At 43.6% G+C, this 26,462-nt stretch overlaps 1 protein-coding gene across 10 annotated transcripts in view; it reads right to left on the bottom strand.

Annotated features, from left to right (window-relative positions):
- Positions 1-26,462, bottom strand: part of RUNX1 (RUNX family transcription factor 1) — a 547,678-nt gene that overhangs the window by 43,633 nt on the left and 477,583 nt on the right. For 8 of the 10 annotated variants that reach the window (XM_078656904.1, XM_078656906.1, XM_078656908.1 and 5 more), the window contains one exon: positions 16,474-16,665. The exons of the other annotated variants lie outside the window; for them this stretch is intronic. In XM_078656904.1, the coding sequence (XP_078513030.1) occupies positions 16,474-16,665 (192 nt within the window). The remainder of the gene's footprint in view (positions 1-16,473; positions 16,666-26,462) is intronic. 10 annotated transcript variants of the gene reach the window in all.

The raw sequence follows: 26,462 nt of genomic DNA, 5'->3' as shown, positions 1-26,462 counted from the left end.
CTCGAACAAGGCACTGAAAGAGTTTCATAGGTTGAACCAAATGTAGTGCAATGATTCAAGATGAGAGGAGAAAACGCTACATGTAACTATACTGACAAGTTGCGGGGTCCGAGTACAAAACCACAAGGCATCGACCATGCGCTTGCTGAAACGCATCTGAACCCAATGGTGGAAAAAAACAATCTAACGATGGAGCCGATGTCCATAGGCATATCCACTAATAGGAAGGTTCACTATTCCTCATGACTTGAAAGACTTGTTCAAATAAAAACAAGTTGCACACCTCCAAGCCCAGCACTAGATCACAGGAGTATGCACGACATGTGTATTTATCTATCTATAAATATCTAATGTAAATATGTATATTTATATTAAAACATACATACACACAGAGATATTTATGCCATTAAAAACAAACTTGGCATATTTAAGAAATGTACTAATAATGCAAACATTCACTCATTTATTACTACATTGTAACAGTCACATTTCTTGTTGTTACTATAGTAAAGTGCAACTAACTTGAGAAAACACCGTTTAGTGCATCACAGACTTCACAGAAGAAGACCCTTGGGACCATACTCACTAACTACGGGCTAGTTATTTTGATTCATCCTACTGCACACATTAAACCCTTCTGCTCTGGGCAGTTAAATTCTTTGTTCATAAATACTGCACATAAGAAACAGTGTGGCATAAATCATACTTGTATATCCACAGCACGTAATATGTTATTTATTACCATTATTATTACAATTATTGAGGGTGATGAGGGGCATTCGGCTCCTGTGAATTGTTGCTCCTCCCTACACTGAGCAATGGTAATACATGGCCTACCACAATCTGCGCTTCTGCAGACGTACGATACAATGAAAGTTCACCATTAACATGTCAGAACACACAGTACAGGGTAGAAATATGCCCGCAGGAGAGGAAACAGTAAGGTAGCAACTACCTCTCTGTATTCTACAGGGAGCCGCACCATGAAATCACAATATGTTTTTCTTAACCAGTGGGTGTAAAATCAAATAAAGAAAACATATGCAGGTTTCAGTAAATATTTGTCTTTAGGGTAAGGAGTTCTTTTTTTATTTATGTACACGGTTTTGTTTTGCTTACCATGGCAGGTAATCTGAGCTGCTATCAAAACATAGAGTGTTCTGCCAGAAAGAGATTAAACGAGAGAACGGCAAGGAAAGAAACTGGATTTGTCAGTCCAGGGCTGAAGGAGATTTTGTTTGCAGGAGTTTTGCAATCAGCACCTTTAATCTTTTGTAACAATCGCTTCATTATGTGCGCTTCAAAGGTCAATAAAAAAAGGTAGCAAATGAATGTGGGTAATGGTGGGAGTTGGGCGGCGAAGCAAAGATAATATCAATGGTGGGCTGGGTCGCTGGCGTGGCCAGCAGACGTCGTGCTGTCCACCGTGGAGGGCACACTGCCTACTCCCGTGGGCGGGTCAGGGACTACGGGAAAGTGCTACTCCTTCCCTCTCGCGGCCCATATTACATTCTCAATTTGGCTGCCTCTGTGCCAGTAGTATTGAGTAAGCCAAGGGGTGGCGGGTGACGAATGCCAGTAGCAGGTGTCACTGTCTTTGGGGCCACAGGCAAAGAACTCAAGGCCAGTGCCGTACAAACATGTTGTGCCATGTAGGATTTCAGTGTGTTGGGTCAATAGTGATGGAATTCCATTTTTCATGTCGATGGACCACTACAAGTTTCAAATGTACCTTACATTGGTCATACAAAGTCAACCGTTCCACTTGATCATATCCAAGGGGTGTAAAGACATCCCATTGACCATATTATATCAACCAGAACCTTTTGCTTTCTTCAAAAGTCTAACTATACAACAGTGTGCAAGATCAGTCAAACCCTACATTGAGCAAATCATAAAGTCTAGGCAATTAAAGCAAAACGAATCTCTTCCCATCCGACGCGCAACTTCCATATTGTCAACATACTTGCAGACCAACTAGCCTCAATGCATCGTTGAACATGCTGTGATATGATGGGTCCAAACTACATGCATGTGTTCAGTAGATACTTAAGTAGATGATTCTTTGAAAAGAAACTCAGAGATAGGGAAGTTAGGCCTGGTTCCAGGAAGAGCCTACTTTTCTGCAGAGCACACAGACCCCAAGGGTACGCAACTGTATACTGGCCAAGACTTAACCATAGAAGATGAACAGAGCACAAAGAACCAACACATCATGTGCTTCGGAATAGAGATCCAGAGAGTTGGTTGCTTGATGGGAAAGGATCTTCATTTTAATCTCCACAGTTTAACTGGCCAAGCATTTAGCTTATTTTTGTGAACGCATAAAGAATTATGGTTGAAGCATTTTTGGGCATCTTTTAAATAAGTGTGGTACGCGTGTGGGCAAAGACTGTTTTTTTGGTGAAGAAGGGGGTCTCGCTCCAGCAGCCACTGAAGCGGCAGACAGAGGACCAAATATCAGTTGGGCCCACCATTGGGGATAATTATTGAGGAATGGTTAGATTATGAGAGGAATTAGGATACATTTTCTGTGTGGGATGGGGTGATCTTGCTGTGGCTTTATTTTTAGTATTGATTGATCGCGCGCAGGCCTTGCAACTATATTTACTTGGCTCACAGGTACATCTTTTTGCATTGTTACTAACAAAAATCCATAAAATGTTCAGGCAAATCCACAGTACATTGGAAACATCAGTATTGGTAACTCTACGAAGAAAGTTTCTGGAGCCAAAAATATAGCCACAGGAGCTTGTGGACTTTGTGCAAAAGATGCTTAAAGTAAATTTGTCACTGCTGAACAGGCTGAAAATCACTCAAATATTTACACACTGAGGACGTCTGCCTCATTCCACAAAGGTATGTGAAAAACTAAGGCTAGTATAAATAGTATGCAGGATCTGCAGGTATTTAAAACTTCACCCCAGGACATCCTTTTTAGGGCACATTTTATTTTCAAGCAGACAACAGAGGAACTTATTCATCTCTGCCTATGGATATATTCTCAAATCCAGGCCCATCACTTACACGTAAAGCCAGAATGGACCAAAGTGAGTAAGCATGCAATTCACACAACCTCTGATAAATTTGTGTCTGAAAATCAAGGCATCTTTTGATTCCCTCCCTGTTCGAGAGAAATGTATGCAGAAGCTAATACGCCTTTTAAATAACTACGACTGAAGGAAAGTAATATGGGTGCCTCCTATCATATCCGATGCCCTCACAGGAAGTAACATCTTTGTCAAATGGCTAATATACACCAACATGAATCCGAACCATTTTAAATGACAACATACAATAAAATAAATGGAAATGCTCTACATCTCTCAGGAAAATAATATTTTACGATTAAACATCCCTAAATTCTTGAGATCAATACGCAAGTAGCCCCTGACCCTTCTGCCCTTGATCTCCCAAAAACAAATATAGATTGCCGATGTCCCAGTATGAATCTAGTTGGCTTCAAACTTCTTTGAACAATGATTAAATTATACATATGTATCAATCACGCCCACGCCATAAATATTATCCCTATGCTACTGGCCATTATTGAGGACTATGTTGCATTGAGTCATCATCACACAAATTGCACAAGCACTCAAGAAGATGCCTAGTTACACTGCTGTCAGTTAGAAATCTGCCAGGTCCATACGTGCGTCATCAACGAGAAATTCGATATTTACATACATGTGGATCTTGTATATATACTTATATATAGCAGGTGGCATGGGCTATGTGAAGGCCTCCTGCCTCATTTTGGGTCACTCCCATCCTGTTTCACTCAAGATTTGATCTGTTTTATTGTATCTTCCTTCTTGACCTCGTGTAAAGTTCTCTGATACCCTCTTTGGGTCTTGTTCATGCTATATAACATTTTATCAATAAATAAATAAATGTGCCATTGATAACCAACGTGAGAGCTTGCTACAAAGGCCACCGTTCAGCAATCTAGCTCCTATCTGCATGCATCAATCTGGAATAAGGTTCGACGTTTCAAGTGCCATCAATGAGAAATCTGATACCATGTTGCGTATTCCTTCCATGCGCAAGCAGAGAGAGCCCATTCACCTGTGGACGGGTGTGGAGGAGGTGGGCAGGCGCATGTGAACGCCATGAACCCTGAGGAAGAAGTGAGTCTCCAGCAGACATGAGCTCTCGCCTTGCACTCGTTGGGAGTGGAGATGAAGTGTATGTCGGCCAAAGCACTTCCCATCTTGACTCTGACAGTGGTCCCATCTCCAGGTATCATAGGCAGCTGTCCAGTCTAGACCCGGTTAAGAGCTCACAAACTCTGTGCCTTCATGAGCGCTGATACAGAAGCAAGCGTTGAAACTCTGAAGCGCATGTCTATGTGGAAGAGGTGTGGTGCAGCGGCCAGGGTGCCTGACTCCGAACCACGGGGTTCACGGTTCGATCCCCGGCGGCAGGTCAGCCCAGCACCATGTGACTCTGGGCAATAGCACGCTTAATCTTCTTGAGGGCCCCCAGCACCGGGAAACCACTTCGGAGGTAGCTGTGCGCTTTACAAATTCAAGGTATGTATATGTGAATTTTGAGCTGGCTGCTCCCGTAACACAACAATATGGTACCTGTAACTTTGCCCCTTACTGTCCTCTCACACAAGGTGGTAATTCTTTCCACAAGCTTCCTGTCAATGGCTTGGTCAGGGGTCCCATATTTGATGCTTCTAGAGTAATTTGGTGCCCCAGGTATTGATCACCTTCATCGTAAGGTCGTCATCATGTCAACCGCTTCTGTGTGTCATGGCCCCTCAAGGCCGCCCTTTACTGGATGCTGTGAGTATCAGGTACCCTTCCCTAAGCTGAAAAGCCTGTTACGGCTCACCGTTCTATTCACTGATTTGACATGTCAGTAGAACAGGTTGGGCTAGTGTTTCTTGGCAAGCTAATCAGTAGAGGCGGTGACCAGATCTTTCGGCAGTGCACACTCTTCTTTTCATGGGCAGTCAAAGCTTCCAGTGATGGAGCGCTCCTCGGCATGCCTTGACGCTTGTGAATCAATCGTGTAGTTGTTAGTACAAGTGATCGCTAGAAGCATGGTGGGCCGGGGGGATCATTTCAAAGAGTGGGGTTTCTTCTTTCCAATTACAGCTCTTCATGTTTTCATTGTATAGATGTGATGTGGGTCTATCCAGTGGTTAATTTGTAAAAAAAAAAATGTGCTGGGGCCCCTGTCAGGAGGCACCTTACACCAGCCCATTTCTCCTATTATCGCCACATAAAACAGAGCCAACTACTTACCAGGAAAGCAGGGAGAGGATGTGGCGTAATAGCCCGAGCTGCTGACTCTGGAGCCGAAGGGACAGGTTCGAGTCACGGCGTCGGCTCAACATCCTGTGATTCTGCGCAAATCACTTAATCTCCCCATAAATTAATATGTCCTTAACTGCTGTTCATAAAAAGAGCGGTGTTGAGTAAGTGCTGGTGCTGAGCATTGAAAACCACTGGCTCAAATTAATCACTGGGTCTATCCCTGGCCAACCAAGAAAGTAAAACTTGCTCAGCTGATATAATGCACTGAGAATCTAATGAGGTTGCAGTGTGAGATTTATGATAGTTATGATCCCACTGGATCCCACTGAGGGAGCAAGATTTGGAGCTGGGTTTCTGGTCCAGAGGTTAAGATGATGTCCTTGGGGTCTAACTCCGGCTTTGGTACTAGACTAATCAATGTGCATCTTATCTGACATGGTCCAAATGTAAGAAAAGATGCTCTAAGTAAAACCTTCCAGCACTCCTGGGATCTAGGAGTTCGCTATTCCAAATTCCTGAAATGTAATCATGGCCTGTGGTCCAGAGACCGCCTATTCTCAAATTTTGAATTTTTAGAATTTTAATTTTCAGCCAAGTTATGGCCTTTGAGTACAAAAAGCAAACAAAAAAGGCAAAATAATAATAGAATTGAAAGCATGAACACATTTTCAACAGCCGGGCTTTCGCCGCCGCCTTTGGAGGCAATCTCTGCTGTTTACTTGCCTCCAGGACAGCCCATCAGAGAGACAGTCTCAGCTTCTTCCCCTGTATGAGAGCAGCAGCAGAGCAGAGAGGCGGGCAAATGCAACTATCCACTTACCCTGGCATGCGGCTGGGCAGCGTGCTGGCATTGCCCTTGAATGCATGCACAGGATGACCCCACCAGTGATGGGAACAAGGTGCCAGTGCCTGGCTTGGGCAGCAGTCCTGCTTCCAGGGTGAGGGCGTGCAGTAGGTTTATAACAACAAACAGCAGCTGGGATTTCATAGAGTAAATTCTGCAGTGTCTGCTATAAATCTTTTTGGTACACTGGTGTAGCCAGGATTGCATGGGCCCCGGACGCTGGCAAAGGGAATGGACATTTCCCCATGGGGTGATAATAAACAATCATAAATGGGGTGCAGAGGGCCCTTCACACCTCTGACCCCAATAACTTTGCAGCTGCTGCACTAAGGGTAGCCACATCCACGATTTTGCTTAATGTCCTTTTAACGCACAAGAATGTCGAAATGTGCTTAAAAGCTTCACTTTTTCTGAGAGATGGTGAATATCTTTAAGGACGGCCTCCCCACGCCTCCCCCACTGTTCCTTCTGTTCACCTGTCCCACATTTACACCACCAGAGACCAAATCTACTGATGCTGCTGGTTGTTTCCTACAAACACCTGGCTGCCATGACTTCAGCCTGTTAAGAGAAGCGGAATCATGTTCAATAAAGACATTAAATAACCCTGCTGCCCCTTACCACCTCCACTTTGGAGCAAGTCTTGAGTAGTAGACAAAACCAGTGTGTGGGTGGTTGAGAAGAAGGTAGCCACGAGAGGTGGGTTTCCTTTAAGGGGACTGGCCCGAAGCTCTCGATAGACCACGGAAGTCGCATGATTTTCTAGCACAGACCTAAGTTTGAGTACGCCTTCAGGCAGCTTTATTCATTCATTACGATGGAGCCGTATGTTGGTTGGTTGTGTCAAGGCCAGGCGTATCTTCTGTTCGATTGGAGGCGTGTTACACTGCCCTCCTATTCACCATGGGCAATGCGCTCTATCTGAAAGGCACAAGGGATTGTTTGGTTCTCCGGGACGATACATGGTCCATATGTTCTCAGATACTGTAATTAGGAGTTAGAATACTTTTCTCAGACTCGTTTCCCCTTGAATTGGAAAAGATGGGGCTGTGTGATTGATTCTTTGCTTTAAAAGGGTCCATATTCCCATGTAGGACAATTGGTGTCCTTCCCATCAGCACTTGCTCCTTCACCTGAAAGCTGTGGTTTCTTTTTTGTGGGTGGATCTTTCCCGCTCATTGACGGTGCAGGTGAGGCGAGGACCCCTTGCACAGCCCAGTATTGTTACACCCCAGGCCCCTCATATTTAGCTCAAAGGCGAAGCCCCCTGGCCGGCTGACCCCGTCCACCTGCCAGGTCTGGAGAGCTCTGAAGTAAGTGCATGTACTGTAGTCCTGCCCCCTCCTCGTAGATTGCTTTGGTATGTACCGACAAAATGGTTGAAAAGTGGACCACAGGTGGAGCACATGTAATTGTGGTTGCACATCACTTTTATAATGGATTACAGGACAAAAACACCACCCTGGACCACATTAGGGATATTAACACCATTCACCAGCATTCAGAATGCATACATCATCTTGCTACAAGTTAAATACAATAATCAAAAGGTAATGTTGGGCAGATCAAGAGGACGTTGAAGGACGGACCCGCCTCTTGTACTTTTTTAAAGATACAGGTAAAGATACGATCCCCTCCTTTCTAAAATTCAAAAGGCAGCTTAATGACCTACCTCGATCGTTCCTTCCCAAATGGATAGAGTGAAACCTTAACTCACAATCATGCACATCACTGCACTATGTCACTTTATAACCAAGACCGCTACCTCACACCCAGCCCGATCGGAAGGTTGCGCGGCTTGAGCAACTGTGTTCACTATTACGAGACTATTACGAGACTATGTAACTTTTCCTCTATCGTTATACAACGCGCAAAGCCCTCTACTGCACCCTGTGGTTTTACTGCTGAAATATGTGTTTTCCTTTTTACAAAGTGTTGTAAAGTGCTCAGATACCTTCGGGTCTGGCTAGCGGTATATACAGCTCCTTAATAATACAGGTACACTGGGAAACAACCCCCAAAGCGTATGTAAAATCATGTATAAATCTAAATTGTAAAAAGCCACTGTCCTCACAGGTGATCCCTATCTTCAAGGCGCTTTAAGCACACGCCTGTCAGGCTTGTGCGTAAATTCTTTCCAGCTCATCATTCCCATCACTAGCAGCAACATTATCATGTGCAAGCACAAGCAGCAACAAAGTAGCACAGGAGAAGAACTCACTATCCTTTTTAATCCAAATAACAGACTCGCATGTCCACCGCTCAAATTAATTTCATATTTCCCTATACAAATTCACCACTAATCCTTTTTGGTTTCCAAAGAAGCGTGCTACCCGCCGAAAAAGCGCTTCATTCCTTGTCGGGTGTAGTAAGCGCTATATTAATTCAATTACAATTACCAGTGCTGGGAGTGCAAAAACCGTTCAAGGCCTGACACACTTTTAACGCGCCATAAATCCTCTCCCCCACACACCCACAACAGGGTCTAAGTCCTAAAGTAGGACACTAACAAACAAAACCAGAGCACAAGGAAATGAATCGCTGCAGAGGCCAAACACCACCTGACATCAACAGGACGCCCGGCAGAGCGAAATAATCTGTCACGGACGAAATATATTTGCAGAATACGGGTATCCCAGAAGGCACTGCTTCCATGGTGCACTCAGTAGGAAACAGAGGTGATCTCTGCATTATTTTCAGTGAAATTCAGGCATCATTCACTTCAGCAAACCCTGGGTTCACCTCAATTTTAAAGTGACGTCACGTATGTTCAACAAGAGTCTAAGGGCGCCTTCCACCTAGCCCACTCCTTGAGTTCACAGCCACCCGGGACGTCAGACATGAAAATAAAAGAAATGTGCGTTTTTATGCAGTACAGGACTCAGCTTCTAGGTGCACTCAGCAAGAGAAAAACTCCGCTGATGAAATGCGGTCTCTGAAATAAATACAGAGAAGAGTCCATTGAGAAAACAGACGGACCCACGCCAAGGAGAGGACAACTGTCCCTAGCTTTATGTTTTTCTTTACAATTGTGAACTAATATGCACTGAATAGGCAGACCGTTTTCACACTAATTACAGGGGTTGGGTTCGCAAGTGTACCTTTTAGATGATTTTCTATGCACAATGTCAAATTTATGCAGGTTTTTTCTCTGCAAGAGAGCTTTTACAGAGTTTTACTGTGCAGAGTGGCATTGCAAAGGCGATAAGCACTGATTTCTCCAAAGTGTATCTTAGGCACAACCATGTTGTCAGTGTTAAATAAGGATGCGTGTGACACTAATTGTTGCAGATGCACGTTTTCACAAACACGTGCCAAAGTGAAAAACTATGCATACTTAGAGTGTATAAACATCACTATGGAACTTCCCGATGGTTTCAACGAGGAATAAGACACGTGGATTATTCTTAGTAGAGAAGGCTGGGCCAATGGAGAAAATATGGTGCACATTTCTTGGACCCAAGGGAAGCTCAGCTGTCAGTCCCAGGTAAGATTCTATCTCCGTGTTTCTTGGGACTACTGACAGACAGGGATGGAAACAAGGGACAACCAAGGGCTTGAATGTCTCTACCATAAAAAGCAATGCACCTGCCTAAGAGATTTAATTCCAAGACATAACAAGAAAATATGGCTTTTGCCTCTCATGAATAGGTCTAAATCGGAGTCCTTTATCCCCACTTTGTTCTCGTTAGTGCACGCTCCGTGGGAGCACAAAGCTCTTTTTAACTTCTAGCTCGTGTGATGTGGTGGCCCAGTTGTCCTTTGTTTCTGAACCTGTGTGGTTAAGTGTTTTCACAGCGACAGGTGTACTTTTTCCATTCTTGTGGTGGCAACAGCGAGGAAAATGTGAGTGGGGCGGTCCCAGGTGCCGGGGCGAGTGCGGGCTTGTGCCGGTCCAACTTCTAGGCTTTGTAAAGTAGGAAACTAATCTTATCCTCCACAAATAAACAGTGGCTGAGAGGCATGGCTACCGACAGACTCCAACTGGTGAGGACGGTGAATATGGGAGAAGATGAGGCACAGCGGCCAGAGCTTGTGACTCGGAGCTGGGGATCAGGCTTTGAGTATCGGTGTTGGCGCAACATCCTGTGATCCTGGGCAAATCACTTAATCTACCTATGCCCATGGACAGAGCCTGGATACCTTCACGGGTGATAAGCCGTGTTATATAAGCCTACAAAACTATGAGGTCCTCTAAAGGGCGAATTTGGCTGTAAACACCCCGACATAATGAAACAGTAGAAGTGCAATATACATATATATGTATATATATTTATTGAGTTCTTTATAGCGCAAACTTGACCCAAAGGTATCAGAGCGCTTTACACGAGCACCAGTTGCGTTTCAGACAGACACATTCATTTTGTTAGGCATGAGGAGATGAAGTGATTTGCCCAGAATCGCAGGATTTTGTGCATACCTGCCGAGGCTCGAACCCGGTTCCCCAGCTTTGAGGTCGACTGCTCTAGGTATTAGGCCACATCCTCTCACCAATATGTAATCCAGGTAGTGCAAGAAGGGGAGTGTTTGGGAGTTTCAACCTCTTAAAACCAGAGTGCTCCTCCACTCTCTAGCAGAATGACAGTGATAGCAGGAAAAAACCCAACTGTAAAATTTGAAGATTTTGCTCTAGGAGATAATATTTTAGTAGTCATATTATGAATGACAGCTCCAAGACAACATTAAAGTCCATGCAGGAGGGCTTCTGTGGTACTATCACTGAGGCATGATGCTTGAACATGGGTCCGTCTTAGAACATCAAAAAAAGATTGATGGATGCAGTGCTTGAATTCATGTCAGCCACTGGCCATTACTCTAAATCACATTACAGTATGCCATTTTTGTGCTCCCTGTGCCACTAAAGATAGGGCCCAAACATAAGCAAGCCAATCTTGGCCTCATTCCAAAAGTTACAGTCCTGCCCAAAAAGTCAGGCTACATAATTTCTGCAAAAAAGCAGCCAATTTTAGGCATATTTTAGCACGAAGGGCCTGATGCAGAGGTGCAGCTTATGTTCTAGAGCACGGGGAGCTACAAGACGCACATCTGGGGGACGTCTTTTGCATTAAGGGCATCAGAGAAAATGCAAAGGGCGATGGATGGAATGTTTGAATGAATCTTAGGTGCCACTGGTCCTTAACAGTGATACTAAACTATTATCAAACGGCCTTCCTTTTATACTCAGGAACAAGCTTTAGGCTGGTCGAAGAACCAACTTAGGGGCATGGCCTGATTACAAGTTTAGCAGATGGGATACCCTATCACAAATGAGACGGATATCCGGTTAGCCGAATTTCTAGTTCCATAGGGTATAATGGCATTGTAATTTGGCGGATACGATATTGGTCAAGTTAGTGACAGAGTAACCATGTCCACCAAACTCGTAATCAGGCCCTTAGTCTCACGAAAGCAAGAAGACTTCCCGTCTCTTCCATGGGATGGGAGCTGGCAAGAAGTGCTACGATTTTGGCCCAGACTACGTTGATTTTTCCTCGTCTCATTAGTGGATCAAAGATCTGTCTCTTTTCAAACATTGCAAGCTCAGCGTTGTTTGCAACACCTCTTGGTTCCGTTGCACAAACTTCCCAGTGATGCCGGCAATATGAACAACCGTATTGCTATTACCCACTGTTGTTGTTTAGAATACGCTGACTCTGCATCCTTTATGGACCACCAAATAATGCAAGCAATCACACCTAGGAATGTAGCAGGTATGGCTCCTGGGATCACCATCAAACGGGGTTCTTGCAGTCCATACCTTGACAACCCAGAGCATAGCGTTTGCAGGCCACGGCTTCCGCCTGCGCTGTGGTCGGCACTAAAGACCCCTGCCCCCTTCTGATCACCGTCAACTTTTCTGTTACTGACTGCTCAATGCATTGGAGTCCATTTCCAAAAGCTGCCCTACGACACAGTCACGTTCATCGACTCTGATCTACTTTCTAGACCTTACAGGTACTCACAGCATCTAATGAGGAGCTAGTGGCTTGAGGCACTTTGATGCCTGGTTCTCTGCCTTGGGCAGTCCCACCCACACGTGATTGTGGATACCTATTTTGTACATCTCCATCACACCGAAACAGTGACAAACTCTTGTCAAATATAGTAGGCAGGGAATAAAGCAGCAGTACATGAACCCAGGACAGGTGTCCGTAGAGACTAGAGAGATGGTCAGGGTGTTCGTCATAAAAATCATGTTTATCTACTTCTAAAAAGAATACAGATAGAAGGCAGTTCAAAACCCAGCCTGGCTGCAGTACTTACTCTAGCAGTGCACTGGTGAGTCTTAGCGGGGCTGAAGCACATCCAATGTCACAGTACCGGTACTTGTAATAACAGCTGTAATCCTTGTAATGAGGCGGTACTGGCACCACCCAGGCTGGCTGCAGTACTTCTAGTTCTAGGTAGGGGTGGGTGGAACTCATGAAGTTTCGCTCTGCGGATTCCCAAACAAATCTGTGCGATTTTGCGGAATTATGCCAATGGTTGGAAAACATGCAGCATTTAGCGCCGGTAGAGCAAGCAGTGCTGAAAATCAGCGCAAAATGGCACCATGTGTTGCACAAAAGTGCACACCCATTTGAGTCGATTTTGCTGCTGCTCGAGTAGCAGTAGATAATCTGCTCGATTGACAGCCCTCTCTGACCGCCTCCACCGGCGTTATAAAATGGCGCCAGAAGGCTCCGTGGCAACAGGAAATCACACCAGGCACCGGCATATCGTGCTTGCAAGTGTACTTTGTGGAAACTGCATTGTTCCTGTGAGGCGCGAATGGCAGAATAATTTTGGCACACGCCGATTGGCGAAATTTGGCAGGAACGCAGAGTTCCACAAATTACGCCAATTCTGCAAGTGGAATTATAATTCCGTCTGGGCCTAAATATATTGTACTTACAGGTCATTGCAGGGCTGTAAAACATCCAATTTCACAGTACTGGTACTTGTAATCAGAGCTGCAATCCTGGCAATGAGACAGTACAGGCACAACTCAGGCTGGCTGAAGTACGTCTAATTGTAGTGTACTGGCGAGTCTAAGTAGGGTTGTAACACATCCACTGTCACAGTATTGACTCTTCTTAGCCTGGATGCAATAGGTGTGTTGGGACAGTACTTGCTCTTGTGACTGGTCAGACTGCAGTGGAACAGTGCTGATACTTCTCAGAAGGGATACAATACTTTCAATGGGACAGTCCTGACACTTCCCCAGCGTCGGTTCCTCCTCTAAGGCGGAGTAGCGCCTCCCTACTTCATTTTGAGCAGCGGAAAAAGGAAAAATAAAATGATAATAACACTATGTTATTATTTAATTTTTCTGGGAGGCAACATTTCAAATGGGCCAGTTAGTTTATGTTATCGAATTCTTATAAAGCACACGTACACCGATTGGTTTCATGGCGCTGCTCTAGGAGATGCCGGAGCCCTATTGAGTTAATCGTATGCTTGTGTGAACAACTATGTCTTGAGAAGTTTTCTGAACCTCAAGAGGGCAGTACTGACACTTAACACAGGAATGCAATATTTTAAATGGAACAGTTCCAACACATTTTAGCAGGGATGCAATACTTTCAGTGGGGCAGGGCTGACACTTCTCAGCAGGGATGCAACACTTTCAGTGGGACAGTGCTGACCCTTCTCAGTAGGGGTGCAATACTTTCAGTGGAACAGTGCTCACACTTCTCAACAGGGATGCAACACTTTCAGTGGGACAGTGCTGACACTTCTCAGCAGGATGCTACATTTGAAATGAGACAGTGCTGAGACTTCAAAGCAGGGATACAACATTTTAAATGGGACAGTGCTGACCGTTTTCAGCAGGTATGTAATACGTTGAGTGGGGCAGTGCTGACACTTCTCAGCAGGGATGTAATAATTTCAGTGGCACAGAGTTGACACTTCTCAGCAGGGACGTAGTACTTTCGGCGGGACAGTGTTGACACTTTCCAGCAGGGATGCAATACTTTCAGAGGGACAGTGCTGACACTTTTCAGCAGGGGCTCACTATTTTAATTGGGACAGTGCTGACACTTTTCAGGAGAGCTGGTTTATTATCATAGAACTACCCAGGCCGTCCTCAGAAGGAAGTGGGAAGTGTGACACAGGCGGCGTCTAGGCATCATTTTTTCCATTTTAAAACGTGGCATGTCACACCACCGCCCACACTGCTCTGCAGCTGTCATTGCATCACTATTGTTTCATGTAAGTGCCATTGTGCACACAAAAGAAATGAAACTTAACGCACGGTCCAACTTAGTAGGCAAAGTACACACAAAAAGCGTGTAATCCGCCAGGAATGCGGCTGGCCTGATGCTCAGTTTCGGGTGATGCTGCTGTTGTGCTCGGGGCTGTCTCAGACAAAGATTTCTGCTCCCAAGGCCTGGACAGAGCGGATGACATACTGTCGCGAGACTTCGATTCGTATCGTGCGCAGACAGCGCTGTTGTGGGTCCAGTTACACCAAGTCAGTGGAAACTGCGAGTCTCTATTTTTTGTGTTTGCACATTTGCAGAGAGGTGGTGTTTGGTTAGAGAACGTGCTGTTCTTTCTTAGAACAGGCAAAATTATCACCTTCTTGGAATGCTGAGATTATATCAGCCAATCGAAGGCTTTGGGGGTGGGCATTAACTTCCGGGTTTTCTCATTTCTAAACCTTCAGCTGATAGCGTGGAACAAGGACACACCATAGAGAGAAGCCATTTGTTTCTTCACGAGAGGGGCGAGAAGTGTAAAAGCCTTAGATGCATGTACACCTTATTGTGAGGTGGACAATTACCACAACACATGTGGAATAACACTAGTATAAAGTAGAAATTGACTATGACCACAACCTTTCGGCCAAAATTCTCCCTGGTGTTATAGTTCAACGTACACAACGTTGATATGAACTTTTTTAGTGTGTTAATACTCTACATAAATGTCTTTTATAGCTGTTTTTACATGACTGCAGTGGTTTTGACCACAGCTGCATTCATTCCTACTCAGTTCCGGATTACCAAATAGGCAAAGTAGGCACCGCAACAACAGTTCAAAATAATATTGATTTGATCTTGAAAGAAGACTACAATCAAGCTTTCTTAAATATTGTTTCCGAAAGATAAAAAAATATGAATCAACTCATAGAAACGAAAACTTTACATTAAAGACTCTATAGGGAAATTACTGTATCAATGTAATGTGCCCATTAACAACTTAAAGTACATAAACCAGAGACATCATATTCACATAACAGTTTGTTTCTTAAAAGCTCATCTTCTGGCAGCTGGCAGTTTGTAAAAAAAATCTGGTGCATTGGGTTATAGAAGATAATTTACGAGGAGGCCCCGAAATTTCAACTGTTATGGGGCCTCCACAGGGTTTAATCAGGCACTTTCCTACTAGTCTATTAGGTAAAACAGGCTAAAACACATTTTTCCAGCTAAGTAACCAGTCCCTATTCGCTTGTATTCATGCAAGAAGCACCTCATATTTCTGTACCAAATTCAAGCTTGTGAAAGCTGCTACAATGTGAGTAGCCAACTCAGCACAGTCCACGCATCGCAGACCAGCTATGGGCACCCTACTACGCTTGGAGCACTTGTCAGATGTCACAACTATTCAAAAGCTTTGTACCTGAGTCAGGCATAGGTGAAGACCGGAAGTTACCTGTAGGTGGTTCTACCCTCTCCAGACCTACAGCATTCACACCACTAGAAAGCCATTTTCACCATTACAACCATAAAAGCTGTTGCCAGCACAGTATTGAGCCCGGGCAATAGTTGAATCAAGTGAGGGGCTAGATTGCAATGTGTAGGGGTCTCTCACGTGTTGCAAAGATGCATCTGGGCTTAAGATGCTGCTAGGTCATAGAGTGTGTTAATGAACCATCTGTAGTGAACCATCCATTACATGATGAAATACGTATAGTTCACCATGGGTTTCACGCTATACATGTCAATAAAAATGGGTACATTTAGGCAGGGAGCTCTCACACTTGCTATTCAAAGTCCTGTGATGTGACAAGATATTGGGGCCACGTACTATATGAATAAAATTATTAATATGCTCACTATATAGAGCAACACCGTAGAAACACTTCCTTTGTGGGACAAAGAGAGCTGCAACCCCAACCACTTGATTTTGTGTCTTATCTTGCTACATGTGCGCTACAAGTGAGCCATGACACCCCCCCCCAAATAGTCAAATGTTTCCGATATTTTCAGCTATTTTTGTTCTTATTATTGTACTTAAGAATTTTAAAATAATACTAACCGACAACATATTAGCACAAAATTCTTCCCCGCTCCTCTCTCAATATTAACCACTAAGCCTGTGGGAATGCTTAGGCCACTGATGGCTCTAAAGGGGCTTTCAGGTACTTACCCTGAATTTGGCTCTGTGGCTGGGGGTTAAAGGCCGTGGCGTGGTTCAAGGTAGCTCTGGCATTAGGCGTGGGGGCTGGGTGGTGTGGGCTGACCCGCATGGCGGTACGCCGTAACTGCTCCAGCTCGCTCAGTCTCTCTGAAAAGGACAAGCTTCCAGGCTTGGTCGGCTCATCTATTTTCTGGCGATGTCCTAGTGTGGGAGGGGGAGAAAGGTCAGATATGTGCACATGTTTGAATATGCTGGCAAGGTACGTAGCTGGCAAGTCACTGTGCACACTTCAGCTAGGGCTACCGCTAATCAAACACAAAAAAAGACAAATTCCATGCAGCACCAGATGTGACCACCTGGGGCGCTCGACAATAATCCCAGCTATCCCATGCACCCGACAAGAAAATTGCACTTGCAGAATCCCATTGATCGAGAAAAGACCACCAGCCCTTTTGATTTTTCTTACTATTTCAAGCTTCCCAAACTCTTTTGGAAAAGCCACAGGCTAATATCTGCATCCCCATGTACATAACATCTTGTTCTCATTCCATGGGAGGTGGTGTGTTAGAGTCACACTCAATCCCTGCTAGTTTCAATCAGTACAGACACTTTCTGTCTGAGGGTCTGTGAATTGTCCATCCTGTGACAACCAGCCCAGATCCTCTAAATCCCAGACTTACTACCAATCACCCTGATTCTGCTTCTGGTTGAGCTATGGTGCAAAGATGTATCAGTGTGTTGATGCGAGGGTAAGGGCAAAGACCACAAGGGCACAATAAGCATGCCTGGAACTCTCAAAACTTTAAAAAGAATTAGTATGCCAGTGTGCCAGAGGCCTGACTGGATGTGACAAGGGAGTCAGACGTTAGATTACTAACAAATTTACTCTACCTTTCATGTGTACCACTGAGCTGAGTAATCATTAGAAATATTATCACAAAACATGTAGGGCCGGATTTAGATCTTGGCCGACAGGTTACTTTGTCACAACGGTGACGGATAGCCCATCTGCCGAAATATAAATTCCATTATATCCTATGGGATTTAAATTTCAGCGGGAAGGATATCAATCACCATTGTGACGGAGTAACCTGTCCGCCAAGATCTAAATCAGGCCCATAGTCATGATGTGTCCTCTATGAAGTGCTAAGTTACATAACATAAGGCATACATATTCATATTATTGCCTAAAAAGGGAACTAATAATCTGTAAAATTTCCTTCAAAAGACTTTGAAATTGTTACTAATGCTCCAATTGAGTGATTCACTCCAGGATACATTATGTAAATACACTGCGTAAATTGCAGCACACACAGATCATAGTTTGTTTAGAATCACTTTCTGAAAGCTGATAAGCTTATTAGCTTGTACTGAAAAGATAGCTCATTGGTTAAATGCAACAGTGGCGGAAAACATCAGTCACAAATTTACTTCTTGGAAAGATCACGATATAGCTTGTCACAATTACAATAAGGAGTGCATTCACTGGGCAGCATTATGCTGGGTAATGGTAACCATTTTTATTCCATTGCTTAGAGGACAAATGGTATTTAAAGTGCACTACATATCAGCCAACTTTAATATACAGAATGCATTACCTAAATGCGTCTTCTCTTGGGACAGCAGCGCTGGCAGGAGCAGAATTATTGAGAGGCGCTGTATTTCAAGGTGAAATTCGCACCATGTCCAGCATTGCGATTGGGGCGGTAAAATGGCGTCAGGTGCAAATGGGTGTATAGGTCAGAGACAGGATTAGAAGATGTTCACTAAAAGAAGCTAGATTTGCTCACAGGCTGATAAAACCTGGTGAAATGTGGATGGGCAAACATGTAACATTCAGAGTTTTGGAGCATGGTGCGTGGAAAATGTGTTATTCCTGATTTTATCCCTCATTCAGACCTGTGGAACTCTGATGAGCCGATAATACTGCACAAGTGAATACATTAAATCCCTATGATATTTGCATTTCTATGGGTGGTATTACTGCATGGTATGTTGTCAAAACTCAGAACGAGAGACTCTGAGAGGCATTCAGGCACATAGGACTCTAGCCGTGTGTTTCTGGCATTGAACTGGCCACATATTACGAAACATGTTTTTTGTTAATAGTATTGGGTTTTGCCTGAAGTAATAGCTGCACTACATAAATAGATTTGTTTTGGCAGCATCTGTATTTGCCAGCGGTAATAGCTGTCAGCAGCATTTTAATATGTTAGCAGCAAAATGCACGGTACTTGGTGTTAGCTCCGTATGGCACCAAATTATGTCTTTTGGATGTTATAAATGATAATCCAAGAAATAACTTTTTGCCCAACAAATAAAACACATCTGATAGCTTTTACTGTCCACAAATGCAAATACCACCAACACAAATCTGTGTTGGTGGTCCAACCAATACCGTAAACATATTCAAAGCCAGACGACAGCCACTGTGCCTGCTCTGGTGGCTGACGGGACCAGCCACACAAAAGAAGTTCATTTCCACACCCACTACAATGGACTCAGATCATCTGCAAGCTTCCACCTGCTCAAGTCTGGCCCAAATTGGCAAAAGGTGGTTTCTTTTCTGATTTGCAAGATGTGAAGGCTGCCCATTGGGCAGTTTGTAGTGGGATGTTCCAGCCAGTAGTACCACACATGGCAGTGGGGGCAAGGTGGTGGGCAAGGGTAGGGACTAGTGATTGGATGGGCTGATTGCAACACCCTTTCTAGCAAGTAAAGTTTATGGCTGCCAGGTTTCCTACATCCATGCGTGATGTGTTGCTCCAGTCCAGATGTTTTTCTTTGAATTCTGGGGTTTGTAGTCACGTTCTATACTGAAATTAACAAGACTATTCACAGAAGAAATCTGAACTGGAGCAGACAACACGCAAGGACCAGGGAAACTTGGTTGGGCTGAAAGTGGGGGAGAACAGACAGTTATAGTTTTTGCTACACCTATTCTGTGGGTAACATGTCTCCCAGGGCAAACAGTCATTGATAAATACACAGAGAGGCTCCTCTGAAGCTGCTACACAGAGACTACTCCACCCCTTGAGACAATTCAATGTCTCGCTCCGTGTACACCTCATGTACACTGGGTCCTCTCAACAAGCAGCTGAATTGGGGAACCCACTGCACTGGCCCTCCACTATAAAAGCTAAGCATAGCTGGAGATAATTTATCACCTTTAAGGGTGCAGGGGTGTTCTATAGTTATCCCCCAACGTGAAAAGTGCAAATTATGTCTGTCTCTGAAACCCATTTTGCCTGCAGTACGCGCTATTAACAATAAAAATAAAAAAAATGCACAAATTGTTCATGTGGTTAGAATACCTCCTGCGTGCTCAGCCTTTAAGTCATGTCAAAGAACTAAGATCTAGCATCTCTGTCCCCTCTGGAGGATGTTGGAGCTTTCATGGTATTAGCCAAGGCACCGCTAATGCCGCATGAAGGGTAATGCCGCATTAATTGGTAGGTTTGAGATAATGCGCTTCTACTTTTCTACAGCCTCCCCTTCATCAGAAACCTCTTGAAAACGAGAAGGAAATGACTTAAGCAGTTTATGATGTGTCCTGGAGTTCTTACAAAAATCTGGTGATTCCAAGAAGTGGATAAATCAGAAGATAGCTATTTCGCAACATGGGGCGCGACTTCCGGTAACAGAACACCGTGTTACAAATCAAAAATTGATAGTGTCTTCCGCCAGCGCAAATTTAATAGTTTTGCTGCTGGGAGTAGTTGATGTGAGACAGCATATGCATTGTTGCCAAGTCCCCATGTCCACTTCCTGGTGCCAACCACGTGTAGTTGTTCAACGATTATGGGTTCTCAGGCTTATCGAACAAGGGTTTCTCAGCTCTGCAAGAAGAGAGTTTCATAAACACTAGATTATTGAAGTAGAGTTTGTGACACCTCCACATTTGTTGCCCATGAGTGAAACTTGAGCTTCTGGCACGTCTCAAACAAGCAGTGTTAAAGATTGGATGGTAAGAGTCACACGTGAGCTAGTTTTTTTTTCAAAATGAGTTGCCTCAAGGTCTTACTAAGGGCAAATCCAAATGGTCACCCAATTCTGCTTGGTTTGACTTGCCTAGAAACATATATGATGTCCTCAGAATGCGATGGAAGGAGCGTGGCTCTGACCAGTTTTCTGTCCCTTTCTACGGCCAGGCTTGACCGCGCTGCTGTCACTAGACAATGGTGTTAATCACCAGGAGAGGGGCCTTGGCTCCAACCACATGCTGGGAGCACAAAGTGCTTGCCCTCCAAACAGATGAGATTTTTTTGTTTATTTATTCAGCTGCTTGAACTTTTAAGAGTACACACATGGCATTGTAGTGCTATTATAATGCCTTAGATTATTAGACAATGTAGTTTTTTTTTCTGGGGCAGCAGCACAGATGGAAGGAAGGCAGTCAGTAACCTACGTAGAGTTTTAAGTCTGGCTTGACAGTGCACCTGTCACCTGACCTTTTAACCTACACCAATATTATTCTATGACTCTTTGCTTCCACACAAATGCATATTCATTCCTATTCTATCTACTTGTAATGCTTCACATTACAATACAATATTCCTTTAAAGACAGACCTATTGGCTTTGGCAATGCTTGTTTGACTACGGAAGGTACTTTGAGAGATAACTCGGTATTCCTTATTTCAGGCAGAATATTGTGTCATTTGAGGGAACTAATGCCCTGGGTAATTGGGTGTCAGCAAAAATCAGGCAGCAGCTTAATTCTTCTGTAGTTTCATAACATCAAACACCACCACTACATTCACACAGCACCCACAAACACCTCAAATTCCTCTCCCCAACCAGGTCATGGTTTTCCTTTAGTACAGGATTGTACAACTATAGACCAGGATGGCCAAAGAGATGCCAATGTTTCAGAACTGGATTCAAGATAGCCTGGCTGATGAGGGTTATGAACCCGAAACCGGTCAAGGGATGCTTGTTTCCGGTCCAGGGAAGACATGGTTTAGCAGTTCGGGCTGGACTGTTCCCATAAGGCACAGGGTCAGACTGATTTGCATATGGCCTTGTCTGAATTGGGGCAGTGGAGTGAGCTAAAGAATGATGATGGATTAAACCCAGATCAGTTGACTGGGGGTGAGTGTTTGATTTGCTCAAACGCTCCGTCCATCATCCCCTTTGGTATCGCAATGTTTCAGAACTGGCACAAGATACATTTAAATATAATTAGTGAGGATTAATAACATCTTGGAGAACTCCTATGGCTTCTGCCTTCTTGGACTGTCATGAAAAACTCAGAATGACTATTCTCTCAACAGAGATGTGTGCTACCTCATTTCCTGTAACACAAAATTGAAACAACTTACACGAAAATGCTATTAAAAGGAAGAAAAAGAAAACCACATGGTTACAGCTACTAACCACGCAGATGTGTCCTGTTTGGCACTAGCCATATATTGGCCCCAGTTCTGATTGGCCGTCTCTGCGTGAATAACTTCAGCCATGCCAGCAAATTAAATGTACATGATTCGATCTAGAACTGGTAGGAGGTTTTGTGTCACTCCAGTTCATTTGCTGCTTTACTACCACCAAAAAGAATTCAGCTATGTATGGTGGCACCCCCTGCTGGCTTGAACTGTTGCCCGGAGGAAGGGTGGGTGCCTTACCTATACCTCCTAAATTTGCAGTTCTATATTTTCTCTCATTTCAGAAATGTCAGAGACTGACACCTCTCACACATCTCACCTACCTCCCTACACACACATCTCACCTACCTAACTACACACTATGGCATGTACCTACAAAGCAGGGACAACCCATGACATCATATCCGCTCAGCCCAAGGGCAATATTCTTGCATGCCCAAAGTGCAATTAATTTCTAGTAAATGAAGATTCTGGGCCTTCCCATGAATCACCGGGGCTGATAGACAAACCGGCTGGAATGCAAGCGGGTCAGAGCAGGCATCCAATAGGATTCCGTTGCGCCACAGAGCCCATTAGCCGGCTATCTACTCCTGTCTTCGCAGACACTTATGGATATAATGCTCCACGCGCCAACGGAGAAGTGCTGTGTTCTAGTTAATGCGACTGTTGGCGCTCTCATTGTGGAGCATGGAGTAGACTTCCTCTTTGGCCCAACTGATGTTTATGCTCCTCACTTTCCTCCATAAACTATAATACTTGGCTTTGTTGGCTGTACTAAGCAGGATTTTAGCCTCTATATAAATGTGCTGACTCGAGTTTTCACAATTTTGTTAAATTAACTACACATTATTTCACCGTCTACCACAAGAACTGCATAGATGTTAAAAAAAAATGACCCCGGTATGCCTGGATATCTGCCACCTGACCAGGCCTCTGGGTCCAACCAAAGCAAAGTTCCTTGTAAACCTCTGCTTTTTGTTGCTTGTTAAATGTCCATAATAAAAATAAACTAATTTTACAACTGCCACTCAGGGCGTGCACTTGAAGACTACATGCTGTGGTTTCCAGGTGCACAGTGTTGTGATGGGACACAGGGGAAGAGGACATGTTCATAAGGGTACGCCCATGTTTCCACAATTTCACGGGAAGCCCAGCAGATCACAGACCTGTCCATTTATCTATCTGAATTCCTACAGTGACGCTGGCATTGTGTGCAAGAATATAGACTCGTGCTGTGTTTTGCAAAAATGTCCATTTGTATTTTTTATTTGTGTTGGGTTTTGCACCCTGATTGTTGCTTCTGCTGACTGACCTTGCCTCTACTGCGAGCTGTAGGCGACCTTTGATAGACAGGACACTTTAACAAACGAAATTAACTAAAAAAAAAAAAAAAACCTCCTTTAAGGGTTCATAGCAAACAGTTGAACAGGAAACTCAATCGACCAATCCTAGCGCTGCTTTCATGCAGCATGAGAGTAGCATGCTGATTAGAGGGAATTTATTGAATAAGACAGCTGGGTCTGAGATGTTTAAAGTGCCTATGTGCATGCACACTTTAAACAGTGCATATACAGCTCACTCTCCTCCCTTCTGCTGTCACTCAGCAGGCCCCGCCCCGTCCTGGTGCTCTGTTCAGGATGGGGGATGAAAAATAAAATGGTAATGAATTACCATTTTAAATTTCATCTCTTGGGCTTTGCGGTAAATTTAAGTGGGACGATGTTCCTCTACTTCAACGGAGGAGCCGCCCCTGATAGCAACTCACAGCTAAGTATGGACTCTAACTTATGTACCTCGTCATGGCTCCTTGCTAGCATAAGTTGAATCGCAGAGTAAAGTGTTGATGTCATTGCTACCTGGTATTACTAGTTGCTGGACCTTATGAACTGGTAACTCTGGAATTGACAATCACTCATTGCTGGGACGGGACATATTTTTTCTTTTCAGACCGACTCAGAACAAGAGAGCGAAAGGCAGAAAAGATAAAGACAGGAAACAGCGACATAGGGTGAAAAATAGATACAGGTGAAATTATGACCCTGTTTCTGGAAAATGATAGTGCAAGAGCATAGTAAAAATGAAACAACCAGATTGTGAGTTGATGTTGTTCATGGGAATTGTGTTTTTGCACAATGTTTTCTAGCACGAAATGTGTCAAAAATTGATGTGAGGATACATTTCACTCTAAAATACAGTTTTAAATGATGGCTTTTCATTTGGCATAATTATGGGTAATTTTGTTTAAACTTTCAATAAATTTAGCATAATCATGAAAAAGCAAACCAAAAAATCTTCAAACATCCCTAGTGAAAAAGAACCCAAAACAGTCAGGAAGTATGAGGTTGTGGGAAAAAAGAGACATGGCCTGGAATTAATACAAGACAATATTCATGTGCAGCAACACTGTCATATGGCAGCACCGGCCGCAGGCTCCTAAAAACCTTGCACTTATTTATTTTCATGTTAACCTTTGTTGACTGACACCTTGGTCTGTCCAGAGCCTATGCAAGTGGCCTTCGGCAGCCTCCTACTAAGATAAGTGGGACATTTTTTATGGAATTAGGACAAATGTTTGGATAATGTAGTCAGGAAAACCAAGAGTTTGAAATTAACGGTATGAAAAAATAGTCGTTTATATGGACACAGTTGTAAACAATGCTCTTGTGCGCACCTGCGCGCTGAGAGTGGCACTAACCCTGAGGAAACTGCGGCAGCACGTCCAGCGACCTATGAACATTTCCCCCACTGATGAAAGAGGAATCTAGAAACACGTGTCTGGGGATACACTTGAAAAGGATACTGGTACTGGCACTGGCCAACAAACTGTGAGAACTGTGTGTGAAGCGAGTAACACTGAACCACACCGACCATGATGCATGAGGTAATTCAGCTGTGACGTGTTAGCAGGGTGCTCCAAATCCCTTTGAATGCTCTTAAAATGGTTAACATTTTGAGAAGATATGAAAATGTAAATGTTTTCGTGTAATTTAGTTTCAATGAGCAAAAGGGTGAAGGTCAGGGATATGGTGAGGTTTCAGGTTAAGATATTGGTTAATCTTTAGATATAGTTTAAGCTTAGGGTTATGTTTACGTTTCAATATATGCTTAAGAATGGAGTTAGGTAAAAGTAATGCCAAGGCTTGGATTAGGGTTAGGATAACTGATAAAGTGAGGGTAAAGGGTAAAATTTAGTGTTAGTGTTAAAGTTATGATTAGGTTTCGATATATATTGTTAGAGTAAGATTAGGGAAATAGATAGGTACAGGCTTCAATTAGGTTTAGGATAAGAGATGGTAAATGTCTAATTTATTATTAGGATTAGGGACCCCCACACATGAAGTGGTAGGGTTTGTGTGTGTGGGTCAGGATCCCTTAAACATGGTGCAGCAGCTTTTAAAGTACAATGTAAAATTAAAAAAAGGAGATATTTAAACCTTTTATCTCTCAAGCTAACTGCCATATTCATAGACGACATTAGATTTTGAACTACAAGTTTCAAACTTTTGTGACTTTCAACATAGATTCTTTTGGACACAAATTTGAAGAACTGGAAAGAGGGTCTTCTCAGAAAGATTCGTAGGTATAGAGAGTTCTAACTCTGCAACTATAAGCCCGGTGTTTGCTGTTCAGTTAAAAAAACACACATTTGCTGTAGAGACATTAGAAATATCTCATGTAGGTGTGGGATATTAAAAACATTCTGGACAACTCTGCACCAGACAGTTGGCCCCGCTGTCTGAGCTAAATTTGACTCTTGCGTGTTGCAAGCACACCCTACAGACTGGCGTACACAGGAGGTACCTCTGTGTCCGACTGGTTTGTCAAGGATCTCACATTACTAGCCAACAGAACCTTTAGGACATATGGAAAGGATAAAAAATAAAGAACTTTGTTTTAGTAACAGCTAAGTGTTTTTTGTAATCTTAGGCATTGAAAATGTTCAGGTGTCCAATGGGGTTATAAAGAGAAAGAGAATTTTGATGACATAAGAAGTGAAATGGTATTGGCATCAGGAATGGTGTTGGCAATGATACCGCGTGTTTGTTACATTAGAAATACTCACAGACGTCAGGGAGTACTGCATTCAAATAGGACCTCAGGTTACCCACCAATGGGCAATACACTAACATACACAATTCAAACTATGCACCTTACATGTCTGGACAAATCACACACCATCACTCATTAGACAAATAATCACTATATTTAACCCATGTACAGCAAGGAGGGCAATGTACATTCATTAACACTGCACTGTGTTCCATTTTCCCTCAGTGAAATGCTGTTTTCAAATTCCGAAATTAGTTCAAAGAGGCCTACGTCAATTCCTGGTAGCCCCCTTGAGAAATCTGTGTGGTCCTTGGCAAATCACTTTTTACTCCCTGTGCCTTAGGTTCCCTACATGCTAAAAGAAAATTAGGAACAAAGAGTGGTGATTCATTTGGAAGTGTGATTATCTCAACCAAATATGTTGTCTCCTTCATTAAAATAAAGTAACACAAGGAGAGGGTAAAGAACGGTTCAAAGGCATTTTCTATGGGCTACTAAGTTATGCACTTTTCTGTAATTATACTGTTTTGTCAATCCAGATTGCCATAAGCAACCTTTTCAACAG

This window comes from Lissotriton helveticus, chromosome 8, assembly GCF_964261635.1.
Source record: "Lissotriton helveticus chromosome 8, aLisHel1.1, whole genome shotgun sequence".
Lineage (NCBI taxonomy): Eukaryota > Metazoa > Chordata > Amphibia > Caudata > Salamandridae > Lissotriton > Lissotriton helveticus.
This window is presented reverse-complemented; position numbering and strand designations above follow the sequence as displayed.